The 17338-nt window shown below is 41.6% G+C and overlaps 1 protein-coding gene and 1 long non-coding RNA gene across 3 annotated transcripts in view; one reads left to right on the top strand and one right to left on the bottom strand.

Moving 5' to 3' along the window:
• The first annotated feature begins 6701 nt into the window (after positions 1–6701).
• On the top strand, positions 6702–14087 carry LOC118884038. Its single transcript, XR_005017173.1, has 2 exons — positions 6702–7329; positions 12866–14087. It is a non-coding gene; the product is annotated as an uncharacterized LOC118884038 (long non-coding RNA).
• Positions 9039–17338, bottom strand: part of MPHOSPH8 (M-phase phosphoprotein 8) — a 53924-nt gene continuing 45624 nt past the window's right edge. For both annotated transcript variants that reach the window (XM_036831372.1, XM_036831373.1), the window contains exons 10-14: positions 16289–16443; positions 14337–14491; positions 12022–12149; positions 10833–10916; positions 9039–10404 (exon numbers count right to left, since the gene is read on the bottom strand). In XM_036831372.1, coding sequence (XP_036687267.1) covers positions 10363–10404; positions 10833–10916; positions 12022–12149; positions 14337–14491; positions 16289–16443 — 564 coding nt within the window. In that variant the 3' untranslated portion in view covers positions 9039–10362. The remainder of the gene's footprint in view (positions 10405–10832; positions 10917–12021; positions 12150–14336; positions 14492–16288; positions 16444–17338) is intronic.

Genomic DNA, 17338 nt, shown 5'->3' with positions numbered 1-17338 from the left:
GCTGAGTGTAGGGCATGTGTATGTTTCTTAGAAACAGCCAAGCAGCTTTCCATAGTCAGCTCGGCCTCGTACCACTTGAGCAGTGGTGGATCCTTGCCAGCGTCAGTGTTGTCAGTCACGTCAGTCTTCGCCATTATTGTGTGTGGAGGCATATCACCGTGGTTTAATTTACGTTTCTCTGTACCTGCTGATGTTGAATACCTTTTCATATACTTTTGGCCATTCAGAGACCTTTTCTCGTGAAGTACATTTGCCCTTCTCTTATTCACCATGCTCTTAATTGCTGTTTATAACTAGGTTGTGTGGTTTCACTACCGGCTGATGTAAGACTCACCGATCTATGTATAACCTATGATATTTAAAAAAAAAAGATTAGGTAGCTTTATTAGAATTCTGAAAAGCCAGATGATATTGGGAATCCAAAATCGAATGTTCATATTATGGATTTTTGTATAATACCAGCTGAAAGACGGAAGTTATTTATTACATAATTGGACTTGTGATATCTGGCAACTTGTGATAACTTGGGTGGAAGATCCATGGATGTGATAGAAAATCAAAGCCTTAGTTTGTTATTTTTATTGCAAATTTTCAACCCAAAAGAGTCATGTGAAAATTAAACATGTTGAGAAAATTTACCTTCTAATTAATTAAGTCAATTTGAAGTATATATATATATACTTTTTTTAAAATAAATAAATAAGTAAATTTATTTATTTATTTATGGCTGCGTTGGGTCTTTGTTGCTGTGCGCGGCTTTCTCTAGTTGGGGCAAGCGGGGGCTACTCTTCGTTGCGGTGCGCGGGCTTCTCATTGCGGTGGCTTCTCTTGTTGTGGAGCACAGGCTCTAGGCGCACAGGCTTCAGTAGTTGTGGCTCGCGGGCTCTAGAGCACAGGCTCAGTAGTTGTGGCTCGCGGGCTCTAGAGCACAGACTCAGTAGTTGAGGCGCACATGGGCTTAGTTGCTCCGTGGCATGTGGGATCTTCCCGGACCAGGGCTTGAACCCGTGTCTCCTGCATTGGCAGGCGGATTCTTAACCACTACGCCACCAGGGAAGCCCCAATATTTTCTTATTTGTTCATCAGTTGAAGTTGTATTACACTGTATTACATCAAAAAGCAGGGAAGAACATGTAGTTGTATTAGCATGGGTTTTACAGGTTTACAGCTTTCATGGGTATTTTTTCAAGTTTCCTTGGGAAATGATGACTTGAATTTTTGGCCTTAATCTTTTTGATATATTGTTCTCTTAAGTCACAAACTGTTTCTCTATATTCTTTGAAGATACATTCTTTGTTGCTTAAAGAGAATCTGTTAGGTAACAGAAGAATAAAATTATTTCAGTGAAGAGTATACTGCATATTTTGGCTGTTGTGAATTGCCTGTAGTAATAGCATTTGGTTTATTTATTATTTTAGCAGCCGGTATTGTGGTCTGTGTCTTTGCCATCAAGGCAGAGGGTCACATTCAGTTGTGAACGGTGTTGTGTGTTGAAAGATCTCGGATGGTGACTTTGATCATGTGGACGTCCCCTCCCCCATACCTACAAATTTCAGAACTTGTTTCTCAGAAGGAGGCCCTGCTGCAGAACAAGCTAATAAAGAATGTGGTTCCTTTATGGTTCGATATCATGGGAGTCTGCTCCAGAGGAGATCATTACCTTTTAGGTTGATTTCTGGCAAGGTATTTTTCAATTTGAGTCATTATTAAAATCCTATTTCTTGGGTTTTTACAATTCATGTGTTGTAATTGGAAGAGCTTTTGTAGAGTATTCCTCAGCCTCCATACTTGTTGAATTATGTAGTATTTATCTTTTATAGTTATTTCTTAGAGTGTACTTCTATTATTTATATATAATTTATATTACATAATACAAACTATGTAGTTTGTTCATGATTGACTTGTGTACTCAGTGGAAAATGAGATATTAGGTACATTGGTACGTAGTTGACCATTAAGAATGTGCCTTCTGTAGTTTTAATGTTTTATTCTTTCAGAAAAGTCATCATAAAAGTGCCTGTGGTATTGGCCGTTCACATTTCTGACTATATGAAAAAAATCTTAGGGTGTGGTTGGAGGAGCCTTTTTTCCTTTTTACCAACTATTTCAGATGTGTTGGCATGAGAGGGTAAAATCAAACATTAACTCACACAGTTCTTACCCAGTTTTATCCTAAAATTAATTTAAAACAGACTACTTTTGCCACATAGTTCTGTTACAGTTATGGCTTAAGATTTCAGTTGAAGTCCTTTTCTTAAGGAGTTCCCTGGCAGTCCAGTGGTTAGGACTTGGCACTTTCACTGTCGGGCCTGGGTTCGATCCCTGGTCGGGGAACTAAGGTCCTGCAAGCTGTGTGGCACAGCCAAAAAAAAAAAAAAAAAAAGAAAACGTTTTCTTTAAAAGCAGTTGTTGGTTGATTTTCATATTTGGGTATTCTTCAGGATCAGAAAATATGAAAGTGTATCAACTTTCTAGGCCCTCCCAGATCTGTGACTCCATATCACGAGCGTCACTGAATGGCTGTGTATCAGCACATCCGTAACCGTCTTATTAGAGTTGGTTACAACCCAGTGCACAATAAACCTGGCCACTTAGTTATAATACCACCTCTTTAAACAGAACTCTAGTGATAGTTCTTTACTATTAAATTAAAGGATTAAGATAAGCCACCCTTTTAAAGACTCTTGGCAACTAGAAGTTCCTCAATTCTGGAGATAACCTTTTTAGGTTTCAGCGTAGTTAGTGCTTTGTAAAACTTTCAGGTTCACATTTTTGAAAAGTTGAGAAGACAGTTAAAATTTTTAGTAGTCCTGGTGTCATTGTGTCTTTAAGGATTAAGTAATCCAGTTGCCCAGTTTGATTTATGGTTCCATTTATTCTTCTTGTCATCCTTAACTTTACCAAAGGCAAAGTATATATAAGTGATACAGTTATAAAACCAGCGTAAGAATGCTAGTTGCAGATGGAAGTAATATGCGAGATAATTTTTGTTGATTTATGGCATGCTTTGCTTGAAAAAATATTGAAGGTTTTTAAAGTGGGACCATGGATCCTATTGGATCATTGTGGCGTTATTAGTGGAATCTATGAGTCTGATTAATTCACATGCAGAATTTTGTGTACGTAATTTTTGCATGCACTTTTTGGCGGGGGGGGGGGTCATACTTCATCCAATTCTCAGGTGAATTTGAGACCCAAATGAGTTTTGAAAACTACCAATTTAGGATAATTATTTCCAGTATCTTTGGGTCATGTACCCTCACTTTAAAAATATTGAGCCCAAAGCTGGGTATTTATTTCTCAGTTGTAATTGTGTACTACTGCGCTGATATTTCAGGTATGTTACAAAACACATTTCATAGGCATGAGGTAACAATAAACATAAACCTGGACCTCAGCAGAAAATCTGGAGTGCCTGCTCTCTCGGTAGGTAAGCAGGTCGTCTTCTGATGGAGCACAGCAGACACATTTGTGTGCCCTGCCTTGGTACAAGCAGAATAAAATTTTGTACATAGGGTAGGAATCAGGATCCTATGTAGGATCTTGGATTATAAGGGTCTTGGGCTGTGGTGTGCTGAGGGACCAGCCGTCCAGACAAGAGGACCTATGGAAAATAAAAAAGGGAGACTTTTCAGCGTCTTGGATTTAACAGTGTTTACTCTGATGCTGAAACAAAATTGAGCTGAATTTTAAGTCAGTTGATGTTCTTAGAGGAAATGAATTGAAAGGAAAATCCTTACTGAATGGACATAGTCAGATGAGGTAAAGACTAAAACGGCGTCTTAAGGGAACTTGATTCCTGTCATGGACTGTAGGAAGTGAGTTATCGCTTGTGTTTTTTAATTGATCGTTGAAACTTGTTTTTAAGGGGCTAAGTCTGATTTTATTGTAATCCTAGGAGAAAAGAAAACATGGATGAAGCTACCTGAAATTTGGTTTCCGGGGTGAACCGAAGTCGAGAGACAGGAAACGCTGGAGTCTCCCTTCAGGTCAGCACCTGTTGTCACAGCTCCTTCCGCCCTTCTTCCTGGTCCCCGTGTCAGAGTTAGTGGAATAACACTGCATAGTTCATGGCAAAGTTGAAACCTCCGCTTCTCTGCCTGTCTTCTTATGCAACTCCCAGCGTCACTGCCCTTTTCTTTGAGGAAGATTTGAGGGTATTTTTAGCTCCAAATTGCCCTTGTCTATCCCCACTGGTAGTAATGTGTGTATTGATTTGTCTTCAGGCAAAACTGGACTGGGAATAGCAATGACGTGTTACATGGGTCTTATTTACGAAGGAAAAAAAAAATCCCTCTTGTTCTTTAGTGATTCCAAGCCTAAAATTTTAGTCTTGTGGTCCTTTGGAAAGTGTGTACTCTTAAAATGGTTTAATATCATAAATTCAGATTCAAGCTAGGGACACTAGCTCCATTTCTCCCTTGCTGCTTTCCACCCTTTTTTAGAGGATAAGTTTTTCCATTATTTTATTAAGTTTTTTCCATTATTTCTTAAAGACATAAAATTCTTTAGAATCATTTACGCTATGTGATCTGTATGATAGAACTGTGATGATGGTATGTTGTCACCCTAATAGATGCAAAAAGTATTATTTTAAGTATATTTCTTCCCTAACTCCCCACCCCCTTACATGGTGCTTCTAACCTGTTCTTGTTCCAGCTGTGGTCCTGGGAACCAGGAGCTGAGAGCTGCTCGCGAGATGAGAATCCCGGTACACACAGGCTCATCGGATCAGACCGCCCAGTTTCACACGGTTCCAGGGGGTTTGCGTCCACACTGAGTGAGCAGCGCTGATAGGTACCATACCTTTGGGAAATGTCACCTTTTCAAAGTATCTGACGTCTCGTAGGCACAAAGATGTGACAGCTGTTTCTCGTGCTATTATCCAGCTCTAGAAAATTAACGTTGGGTCGTGGTTCTCAAAGCTGGTCCCTGGATCCGCGTCACTGTCACCGGGAAACTTGTTGAAAATGCAGATTCCCAGGTACGTACTTGGTTTACTGAACAATAAAATCTTCAGGGACGGGTGTGTGTGTGTGTGTGTGTGTGTGGTGGAATCCAACAGTTTATTTTTTAAATTTTGGCCGTGCTGCACAGCTTATGGGATCTCAGTTCCCCAACCAGGGCTTGAACCCAGGCCATGGCAGTGAAAGCGCTGAGTCCTCACCACTGGGCCGCCAAGGAACTCCGCCCCCCCCAACCCCCCTTTTAATTTATCATGCTTTATTTTTAAAAGCTCTCCAGGTAATTCTGGTTTTTACGGATGAAATTATAATTGCCCTTTGAAATAGGTTTACAGAGAATCACTTTATATTCTTTGGACATTTTGTTGGTATTAAATTTTCCAAGTGTTTTGTTAAGTAGGTTCCTTACTTAAATAAAATTTGAAGAAATAATCTCAAAATATACGAATAAGGAAAAAAAAAACCCCTAATGTACATAGGTGAATTGTGCTGTGATAGTGAAGCTGTGGTTTCATGTGGCCTTTTTTTTTTTTTTTAAAAATATTATCTTTGGTGTCTTTTTTTTTTTAATTAATTAATTAATTAATTTATGGCTGTGTTGGGTCTTCGTTTCTGTGCGAGGGCTTTCTCTAGTTATGGCAAGCGGGGGCCACTCTTCATCGCGGTGCGCGGGCCTCTCACTATCGCAGCCTCTCTTGTTGCGGAGCACAGGCTCCAGACACGCAGGCTCAGTAGTTGTGGCGCACGGGCTTAGTTGCTCCGTGGCATGTGGGATCTTCCCAGACCAGGGCTCGAATTTGTGTCCCCTGCATTGGCAGGCAGACTCTCAAGCACTGCACCACCAGGGAAGCCCAATGTGGCAATCTTTTGGTTAACAGTATTCTGGGTTTTTGTTTGTTTGTTTGTGGTTTTTCTTTTTTTTTTTTTAGTTAAATAACTGCTTTTCATTCCAGATCTTATTTTCTGGTCAGTGAAAAGAAACTGTTCATTCCAGGAAGAGACTAACTTTATGAAAGTTAAATAAAATGCCAGATATATATTTAATTCTAGTAGAAGGAAGTAACTTGACAGTTTCCCCTTTTAGAAATCTTATTTAAAACGTTGGTTCTCATACTTTGAAGATGCAGCAGAATCTCTTGGATCAGAACACAGACTGCTGGGCCCCCAATCTGTGGTTTAAAGGCCCAGGAATTTTCATTTCTTAACAATGTGGTGCTGCTCTGGGCTGAGGCACAATGAAATACTAGTTGTAGAAAGTTTTATAGGCCAAATATACAAATTCAGGTCTTGAATATTTTTTAGGTTTCCTGATCAGTGATTCTAGCCCAGTAAATTATTTTCTTTATAACTGAAACCTCTTTGTTCTTCCTTTACAAAAATATGCAATACTACTTCCTGTTTTCTAACAATTAGTTTGTCTTTTTTTTTCAGGTTATTTTGTGGGAGAAAAAAAATTTTTTTTAATTTATTTATTTTTGGCTGCGTTGGGTCTTTGTTGCTGCATGCGGGCTTTCTCTAGTTGCGGCGAGCGGGGGCTACTCTTCGTTGCAGCGTGCAGGCTTCTCATTGTGGTGGCTTCTCTTGTTGCAGAGCACAGGCTCTAGGCACGTGGGCTTCAGTAGTTGTGGCGCACAGGCTTAATTGCTCCGCAGCATGTGGGATCTTCCCAGACCAGGGCTCGAACCCGTGTCCCCTGGATTGGCAGGCGGATTCTTAACCACTGCACCACCAGGGAAGTCCGGGAGAAATTATTTTAATGACACAGGAGAAACAAGCCAGAAGAATCTTTTATTTTTTAATGTATTACTCTATAGAAACAGTCTATGGATACATGAGCAGTTCTGACACTTTCATCCAGGTTGTTTTCCTAAGTTATATACTGTCCCCCTGGCACACTTGCTGGCTAATGCTGGCAAACGTTATGGTCACAGAGCAACCACCCCCCCCCCAATAAATGGAAATCATTGGAGGGTTTTTTTTTTTATCACCTCATGTAACCTGGAAGTTTGGGTCAGTCCTCAAGAAAGGAACTACTCATAAGAAATTTGGCTTTGTTCAAGTGAGAAAAATCATGTTTTCGCTAACACATATAGCTTGGCCCAAGGGAAGCAAATAACGGGGACGTGAGTCAAGGCACAGACTGGGTGGTGGAGCAGCGGAGCTGATCGGGTAAATTCCACCTGGGGCTGGCTCTCTGGGAGCTCGGATGACTGTTTGCCAATTTCGTTTTAATTTGGTCCTGATCGAATTGTGAACCTCATTGTTACTACCATTTTCCAGCCCAGTAGCAAGGCTCTTCTGTACCAGGAGGGAGCAGTCAGGCCTGGACATCCCAGATTTTGTTGGAAAGGAACATCATCTGCAGGTGAGCAGAGGATGGAGGGAAGTGGTATGGATTCCATCAGTTTTCTTCTGATCCTACTTAGTAAAGCTTTAGAATGTCAAAATAACTTTAGGGGTTTGTACAGTATTATGCTATGAAACATATTAACTGCATGAAATATTAAATTTTTCTAAATTCTTACATATATATGTTCTTGTACATATAAATTTATATACATTTTTTTTTTTTGGCTGCGCAGCATGTAGGTTCTTAGTTCCCCAACCAGGGATCAAACCCACGCCGCCTGCAATGCAAGCGCGGAGTCTCAACCACTGGACCACCAGGGAAGTCCCAAATTTTTCTAAATTCTTCTTTCATTTTATAAACCACCTCTCGGTGTTCTTCTCGTAGCCGTGTCCTACTTTTGCCTGGTCTTTGCTGATCATCCTCCTTACACTTGTATGTTTTTCCCCGTTTTTATGCAAAGACAGACACTGGAGTTTCATGGTTAATGCTTTATAAAGGTCTTTTGCTGTCAACTTTCTTGATGCTAAAACCTTGCCAGCAGTAGTAAATTACTAATAAACTAGTAAATTCTCATATAAGGTAACTGAAAGGTCTCAGTGTAACCCTGCCGAGTAGAATTCTAAAAGCAGCACCTGAGCTTCAAATTGCAACCTCCTGACATTTCACTGAATACATTCTACAAATTTAAGAATTTAAGATGGGAATGACTTGATAGTGTATGAAGTTGAGTAACTTGTATTCCTGGACTAAATCCAAACTCCTCATCCGACTGTAGTTCAACATTTATTGGCTGGTATTAGGTACTAGGCACTGCTCTTTGGTACTGGGTATTGTAGGCAAAAGGATGTGTAATGTGCTTTCTACTGCAGCATACTAATTAGTGGTGACCAGATCTGGGTGGTATGGTTAGTAAGTTAAATTAATTGGATAACCCAATTACGCATCATGTCCTTACCTCAGTATATACTGGAAAGTAGTGATGGCTGAGGAGTGATGATTTTTAATCAATTTAAGATAAAACTGAAGTAGAAAAATGTGTACTAACTGCTCTTCAGTGAGTCTGGATCAAGAGCCATGCGTCCCGCTTGAAGTTATGACACCGCCCGTGGCCTAGAGGGTGAGGCTCTCTTAGGCATTCTGTACTGTGTGCCCGGTAACTACACAAGCCACAAGGAGATGGCTTTGCTTTCCACAGGGAGTACTAGCATATCTGCAAACCTCTGATAAGGTGCTGCTTGAGAACTGCTTTGTTTTTCAGGGCAGTCATTGTTCACACTTACTTAAATATCAAAGTAGCAGCATTAACTTAAGTATCTGATGCGATTGGCTCCACTTCTCATCAAGTGGAGAAGTTCAAGACCTCGTCATCCTGGTCAGAATTTCCCCACCCCAGGGCTATAGAGAGAAGCGAGTTCAGGTGACAAGAACTGTATTAAACCGCACAGCTCTACAGTGGTTATATTCCTAGCGCTCTTGTAAAGGCGTTACCTAGGCCTGCTTTTTAGGTGACGGGAATGTTCTTTAGAAACCCATTTCTCTCACATGTATTGGACAGGGTGCACCGCTGCTGACACAGATCTCGTGGCTGTGAGGTTAGACGCAGTAGGAGTACAGCATTCAGTATAGTTGAAAAGTCTAATCCCAGCCCTTGTTTAGCTAAACTATACATTTCGTATCCACCTTGTTTTGAAGTCCTGAGACTTCAGATAGAAAGAAACTAGAAAGACCAGCATTGTGGTATTTTATTGAGGAAACTAGGAAAAGGCAGTTGTACTCTGAAAAATCTATACAGTGTGTGTGGTTAGCTCTTAGTATCCACAGTTTCTGCATCCACAGACTCAACAAACCACAGATGGAAAATAACTGGGGGAAAAAAAAATTTTCCAGCAAGTTCCAAAAAGCAAAACTTGAATTTGCTGCACACCAGGAACTCTTTACATAGAATTTACACTGCATTTACAACTATTTACATAGCATTTACCTTGTATTAGGTGTTGTAAGTTAATCCAGACATGACTTAAAGTATATGGGGGGGATACGCAAGGGGTTAAATGCAAATATGACACAAGGACTTGAGTATCCTCGGATCTTGGTATCTGAGGGGGGGTCCTGGAACCAATTCCCCATGGATGATGAGGGATGACGTATGTGACATTCTGAAATTTTTTCATTAAAATTGTAACCCACGCAATTATAAAACTGATCTGGAAATTAACAATTTTATACATTTCCATAACCCAGACAGCTTGATTCATTAGTTTGCCAAATATTTCTTGAAAGAATATAAGCATTAGACCTGTGGGCAGTCACCCTTCTCAGGAGGCAGAGTGTGGCAAAGCCTGGCTGGCATTCCCAGTGTTCAAAATAAGTAAGTAACAAGATCTGGCTGTTCAGAATGACTTGATGGATTCCAAGAACAAAGATAAAGTTCACATGTAATATCCCCTTTTATGCTCATAATGTCTGGTTTCTGTTTTTTTTTTGCTATTATCTCAGATTCTGAGTTATTATCTTTTCAAACAATAAAGGGTAACTGCAAATATACAAAGTTGTCACCTACTCGGGATCTGTGTCAGTGGCCCGTTGGGAAGATCAGACCTCCTCCCTCAAACCTGCCTACCACCTTAGATTAGTCCTACTTCAAGGGCTGCAAACTCACACCTTAACTTAGTGCTAACGTTCCCACTGGATTTGGTTTTTTTTTTTTTAAACACAAAAATTCACTAGGGCTAGTAAAAAATTTCAAGTTAAAAAAAAGTTTTAATTAAATAATCCTCATATGAACCATTCCACATTGTGGAAAAACATACAGTCTGGACACAATATCTAGATTTCAGAACATTGGCACAAATACTTACATCTGTGTTTTATATGTTTGTTAGATGCACCATGCCCCATCTCTCAGACTGTAACAGGTGACAGGCCTTAAATGCAAGAGGCTTACAGAAGAAACTTTTAATTTGGAAGTGTGAGCTGTGCCAGAATTCCAAACTGCTTTGAAGAGTGTTTAGAAATAGGTCTGAGAATAACTCTCTCCCAATTCTTTGGTCATTGCAGCTGTACTCTGTATGCACCTATTAGCAACTTAACCTGTTGAAAGAAAAAAAGCATATATTTCAAGAGTTCCCCTTTGTTAGTTAGAAGAGGGGAAAAAAAGCACACATGGGCAAGACTTGTTTCCCTTCTTTGGCAATACTGTCAAATTGGTTATCAGTGTGGGTTGTTAGACTACCATTATTTTAATTAAAAAGTCCAATTGGGTTTTTAGGTTACTACGTTAATTGTACTGTTACACAGACTGTTCTGGTCCTGCTAGTGATCATACATGTGGCAATTAAATATCAAAAGCACAGAACATCACCAGACTGCTGCACACCATGGATATCAAAGAGGGTTGAGCCCATTTCAGACCCAGGCAGGCACACCAGGAACAGCATGACATTCCTGAAAATCTTCTCTAATAACGTGACCTGAAGGAACGACCTGAGCAGTGACAGCAGATGCAAGGAGATTCTCACCTTAGCAGACGGCGCTTCCGTCAACCTTATAAAGAGTTTATTGAGGCCTGCGGCAGGGCTGAACGAGTAAACAAAATGACTGTCCTGGGGAAGAGACCAAAAAGATAGATCAGCATTTTTGCAGACAGACTTCTCCATCTAGACACAGCCAGACTCCAGAAACCTTTAAGACTCTAATGATGTAGAAGAAAATACAAGTTTGTTTGAATTTCTTTATAAGACAACATGCTGTGATTTCTTTACTTTTCCCTTGCGTTAAAGAGAGAACATTTTTCTGGAAAAACAATATATAGATTAAAAATTTTCGGCATTAGAATGTATCCAGCCATATACAGCATGCACGTTAAAAAATCTTCATAACCAGTTAATTTAAATTCACCCTAAGGAGAGAATTTTATATGTGGCAAAGGAAACATAGGCAACGATTCTTCAAGGGCATTTTTAATGCTAAAGAATGTACGTAGCCACTAGTAGTTTAGTTATTATATATTTGTATTTTAAAACGTTCACAGTGGGGCTTCCCTGGTGGCGCAGTGGTTAAGAATCTGCCTGCCAATGCATGGGGCACGGGTTTGAGCCCTGGTCCGGGAAGATCCCACATGCCGCGAAGCAGCTAAGACCGTGTGCCACGACTACTGAAGCCCATGAGCCACGACTACTGAAGCCCGCGCGCCTAGAGCCCGTGCTCCGCCATAATGAGAAGCCACCGCAATGAGAAGCCCACGCGCAGCAAGGAAGACCCAACGCAGCCAAAAATAAAAAATTTATAAGACAAAAAGTTCACAATGAATAAAAATCAAAATTATACTGTGATTACCTAAAATTAAACTAAGCATAAATACAACCAGTGCTATTCAGTGTTTATATTTTGGTTTTGAACCATGCACAGGCAATGCTTTTCTTCCTTTTTGAATTCCCTAAATTTCCTTTAAGTGATCATTTGTAATTATAGTGGCATTAAAAGGCATAATATTTAAATAGGATGTTTCTTGTACCATAAGAATTTATCTTCAAAATGTTAGTTCCAAGACTTGGTAAACATAATTTAAAGCACAGACACCAATTAAAACAATTTACGATTACGGGTTATTGCCATTTCCAACAACTACAGTTAACAGAAGAATTTATGTCATCTGTGCTTTTGATTAGAAGACTGTACTCCTCAGTAATGAACTATAGAAACTCTTACCAGGAAAACAGGGAGTTGAAATTTATCATTTAAAACAACAGCTTGTACACTACACGGTCCACAGAGGCGAGCAATGACCTCTTTACCCAAAAAGTTTGCGTGGAAAATAAACAGCAGGACGCCGGAGCCTGAATTGGGGAGATACAAATAGAGATTTTAATTCCCAACCCACCAAGGCCACTTTGCAGAGCCTGAGGGAGGAGGCCCGGTACCCCGCCCTCGTTTGCAAGATTTGAGCGGTCCTCCAGGTGCAAAACCTGCTGGTGTTTATCTAGTGCTTTTCAGACCGCAGAACCCTTTTTACTTTTAGTCTGAGTAGCTACTGACAGCTCATCAACAGGCTTTTTAAATACGCTTTTTCTACACTAAAGTTATTATTTTTTTAAGTGGTATTTAAAAGTTCCTACTGAATTTATAAATGTCAATGGAAGCGAAACCTGTGGACTGTGGTTTTTGAGTGTGGGTTTGAGGAATTTTCCACTGTCTTCCACATACTATTTTGCCTTTTCTGAATTTTCTTATAATGCCAAAAAAAATCTCATTTTGAAAAAAAAAAGTTTGGGTAAGATTTGAAGCTTTTGAATATGCAAAATATTCTGCAAGATTCATTCTCTGAACAAAAACTGTACTTTTGATAATATAAAAGATACATGAGTTGTTTTTTAATATGATGTTAAAAACTTGTGAACAAGGAGACTTCATAAAAAGACCCCAAAGAATGACTGGCTTTAAAATTTGTTCTGGTTCCAGGAAAAAAAGGGCACACCAGGTCCCTGGCTCTTTTATCTCCTTTCAAGCTATGTGAGGTTTGACACAGGGTTTTGCTCTCCGTTTTATGATGCAGCTTCCCTGCTTAGAGCACCGAGGATGAGAGGAGAAGGAAAGGCCCGCGGCAGACACAGAGGCTCTTCTTGTTTTCCCCTCAGCTCCGCTGTGAAAACGCAGCTGTGTCCCCGTGACTGTAGAGCAGAAAAGGCAGTGGAACCTCGTCAGACAGCCTGTGGGGATGGCCGTCGGCAGTGAAATCCTATTAGAAAACACTTTCACGAAGGTCATGTTTCTATTCTGCCGACCACAGTGAGTGGTATCCAGCAGAGGAATGGTCGTCCTTCGTCAGCTCTAGCCTGACTCAGAAATACTCGATCCATACGCAGAATATGACACAACGGACCCTAATCAAGTTCCTGGTGCTTGTTGCATGGTATCAGTATAAATTGTTTCTCTTCAGTTCTTAAGAGCCACACACCCCTCAAGAGACCAAGGTCAGTGTTTGTTCAAACTTGAGTGCTTGCAAGTCACCCAAGATCTCACCAAGGTGTTGGCTGAGAGTCCTGGTCTGGGTGGGGCTCTGAGAGACGACACGACACTCTGAGTCTCGAGGGTCAGGAAAATCTACCAGGATCTCACATCTGAGGACGACAGGGCATCTTTGGAAAAAACCGCTAGTGGATGCAGACGTTGTACGAGTGCAAAACCGGCCGTATGTAACCCAGGACTGTCCCGCTGAACCGAAGCACAGGTGTGGAGGTGGGTGACCGGCCAGTGCAGGGGCTCAGTTCACCAGCGCGTGCCTGGCGGTGCAGGCGGTCCACGTGGACTGTCAAGACCACAGTTCACTATCGCTAAGGTGTTGTGAATGGCTGGCTTTGACGGGTAGAGCTATATTTTCTTCAACTAAATTTCCATTAACAAATACGTATTTTTTAAACGGGTGGGTTGTTTTTTTGTTTTTTTTTTTTTTTAAAATAAGCCAGAACCCAGTTTCCTACCTTTCAGGCAGAGACACTGTCACCTCCACTCTGTATACGGAGCACCCGTGTCCTGGAGGAGGGGCCATGGCCTCACCTGCCAAGTAGCTGTTAAGCAGAAACTAGGAAGCAGAACTGAAGTTCTCATCTCTTGCTACTAAACTGTACTATGGGACAAGACATATTCATTTTTCTTTGTCTTTTTAAAAGGGCAAGACTATTAGTGATAATAAAATTCAGGGAAAACATTGATTTTGGGCTTATCATCTTGAAAGCTAAATTTTAATAAGTCAATTTTAATAAAAACTAGTATAATTATTAAGACTCAACTTGCATACTTTTAAAACGAGTGCTAACACGCTGCTGTGTGGACCCCTTGGGGTCATCTGGGATGGTGAGTATCAGCTGCGTTTCTTTTTTTCTGCCAGAGCATCAGTGCTGTTAACTATTGTACATAATTATTACACATAATGGAATTTGTTAAGGTTTTATTAAAAGAATAAAGAGTTCTGCCTGAAAATCAGTTTATAATGTCACATTTCAAAATGAGAGAAAACACAGGCTTACCTTCTGGTATGTTCTGTGGGGTTCTGTAATTGAAATCCATTGAAAAGTCTGGGCCCTCACAGAGACGATGACATGCTATTGGGAAAACTGGTTCTAGGAGAGCAAGACGCGCTTCAAAGTAATCCTTTATTGTTTCTTCTGCTACTCTTGAAAGTCTAATAAACAAGTACAGTAAACGCTGTTAATGTTTGTGTAGGGAAGAACCATGAGCTACAACATCATCAGACTGCTGAATACAATGAGGCTTTCCCAGATCAACCTTAAGGGGAGAAAGAAAAAAGAAGGCAGCAGCCTCTCTCCTGCTTCCCTGCTCTTTTTCCTTAGCTCTCACACCTGACACATCACATGCCTGTCTGTGTTGAGGCTCCGAGTGGGCAAGTCTGTGCCCCGCGGCCACCCCTGCCCTCCGTGTGGTGCCCGGCGCGCAGACAGAGCTCCATACACACTCCTCGGATAAGTCAATGAATCAGAAATAAGAATTCTGTCAGAAGATAAACCCAAGAACTGCCACACACAGAAAAGTCTTGTTACAGTACTTAGTTTAGAAAGCAGTCAAATAAAATGATTACTGCTAATTCCAAAAGTCTTTTTAGACACCGCTGCTGGGAAGGTAACCAACCCACCCCCATCCCAGGATGCTCTGGTTCAAGGAGTGTGGAGTCCCAAGAACCCTTTCATCACAGATGCAAAACCAAGCCCAGCGTCCCAGGAAGCCCTCAGCCTTGGGCAAACCAGGCAGGCTGGTCGCCCTGCCTGCTGGCCGCCCGGTCACTGCCACCCGGGTGGGCGAAGGCCGTCTGCGTGGGCAGAGTCCCCAGGCACACACTCCCTTTTTGGCCTTTGCCTTTTTTGTCTCCTGTCTGAAGTTTACCTTATTTTCTGCGTAGAACATGGATCCTACATCTGGAAGGGGCATAACCATCTTTCAGGTGTGAAGATCCAAGTCATGTCCTGTGTTTGGTGGGTGAGGAGGAGCGGGGAGGAGTGGCTGTCCCTGCCCAAGGCTGCCGACCTGGGGCTCTGTTACATGGACAGTAAACACCCTGCCTGCACTCGCTACTGTTCCTGAAGCTCCTGTCACGTACGTGTGGCCAAAATAAGCAAAAAAAGCTACTAAATTACTTACGTGAACTTCCAATAAAATAAAATGATTTAGAATTCATTTGAAAAAGCATGAACTTGAACGGGTAAACTGTGGTAATTTCCAGACAATGTAATTATTATTCAGTACTAAAAAGAAACGAGCTCACCGGGCCATGTAAAGATATGGAGAAAACTTAAATGCCTGTCACAAAGAAGCCAATCTGAAAAGGGCAAATACTGTATGATTCCAACCAAACGACATTCTGGAGAAGACAGGAAAGGTATCAGTGGTTTCCAGAGTTTGGGAGAGAGGAACAGGCGGAGCACAGACGATGTTTAGGGCAGTGAGACTACGATGTGGGGACACGTCATTACGTTTGTCCAAACCCACAGGACGGACAACACCCAAGGGGAACCTCAGGGGAACCAGGGGCTCTGGGTCATGAGCACTTGTCACTGTAGGTCCATCAACTGTAATGGACACACCACCTGGAGAGGGTGTGCACATGTGGTGGCAGGAGGTATACGGGAAATCTCTACTTTCTACTCAACTTTGCTCGGAACCTAAAACCTCTAAAAAATTATCTGTTAAAAAGTTTAAATGGTTTTAAGAAAATGTTTGGGAGCCAAGTTAAGAGCATAATTAAGATTTTAAGATGATACTCTTAATATAGCGTTAAGTTTGACAGTTTCTAAGTCCTCAATAACTTGCAGAAAAATAATTCATACACCACTTTTAAAATTCATCATCTTCTGAGACCACAGACCTGTCAGGACTTGTACTTGACAATCTTTTTCTGAGCAGTTACACACAGGCCACTCCAATTATGTGTCCAAATAGGCACCGGGCACATTCACTCCACACTTACGTCTCTAAGTGATTCTTCAGCAGGTCATACACCAGCACATTGTTACACTGCTTTGCGAAATGCAGCGCACTGTTCTGGTGCTTTGACAGAATGTTGCAATCAGCCCCGCATTCAATGACAAGGCGGACGATGTCTGAATTTCCCCTTTTACAGGCCTGCGTCAGGAATAAAGGAGTAATAATTACTTGACTGTGGTCAGTGTCCCTCTCTCCACGCTGAGCTGGGAGTTGGTTCTCCGTGAAGGGAGGGAAAAGAACCACTGGGGTCGGAAACTGTCTGGGAAGTGCAAGTGCTGTGGTCCTTTTCCTCAGTGAGCAGGACAGACAGGGCTGCCTAATTCAGACCATAGTCAAACGCCTCTCCCTCCTGGCCCTCCTCCATCTCTGGCCTTTTCCGACCCTTAATGGGCAACCCCTTTCAGAGCCAAATCTGAGTTTCCCGCCTACCTCTCTCCTGAGCTTAAGGTCCACGTGTAAAACACCTAAGCATTTCCAAGTCCATTGCGTGTAAAAATCTTCCATTTGTGCTGCCCGTGTTCTCTAACTTAAGAAATAGGGGACCAACCATCACCTTCAGTTACTAAGCCCTGTGAATTTGACCTCGTTAAGACTGCTCAGTCTGTCCACTTCTGTCTCCACTGTCACTACTTCGGTGCAGACTATTATTATTCCACTTAATTTTAAGAACCTCCCTACAGGTCTGCAAACCAATCCATTCCCCCCACTGTAACGGGGGACATTAAAAACAAACAATGCAGCGAAACCCAACCTTTATTCTGCTTCTGTCTTTCTCCAGGCTGGCCCTTCAGATGGCTCCCCGCTGCCGGGAGGGTTAGCCCCTAGCTCCCTGGCACAGATGCGGAGAGCCCGCCTCACACCCCCGCCTCACACCCCCCACCCCCGCCATGCTTCAGACTGTGTGGGCATCTGCTGTTTAGGATGTGCCTGGTGATTTCTCAATAAGATGAAGTTTTAAATTCATGCTTTCATGTGCAACCTGTGCTCTAAACATACTTCAGTAGAAACACACAAGGAGAACTGAAATTCAAAA

This window comes from Balaenoptera musculus, chromosome 18, assembly GCF_009873245.2.
Source record: "Balaenoptera musculus isolate JJ_BM4_2016_0621 chromosome 18, mBalMus1.pri.v3, whole genome shotgun sequence".
Taxonomy (NCBI): Eukaryota; Metazoa; Chordata; class Mammalia; order Artiodactyla; family Balaenopteridae; genus Balaenoptera; species Balaenoptera musculus.
This window is presented reverse-complemented; position numbering and strand designations above follow the sequence as displayed.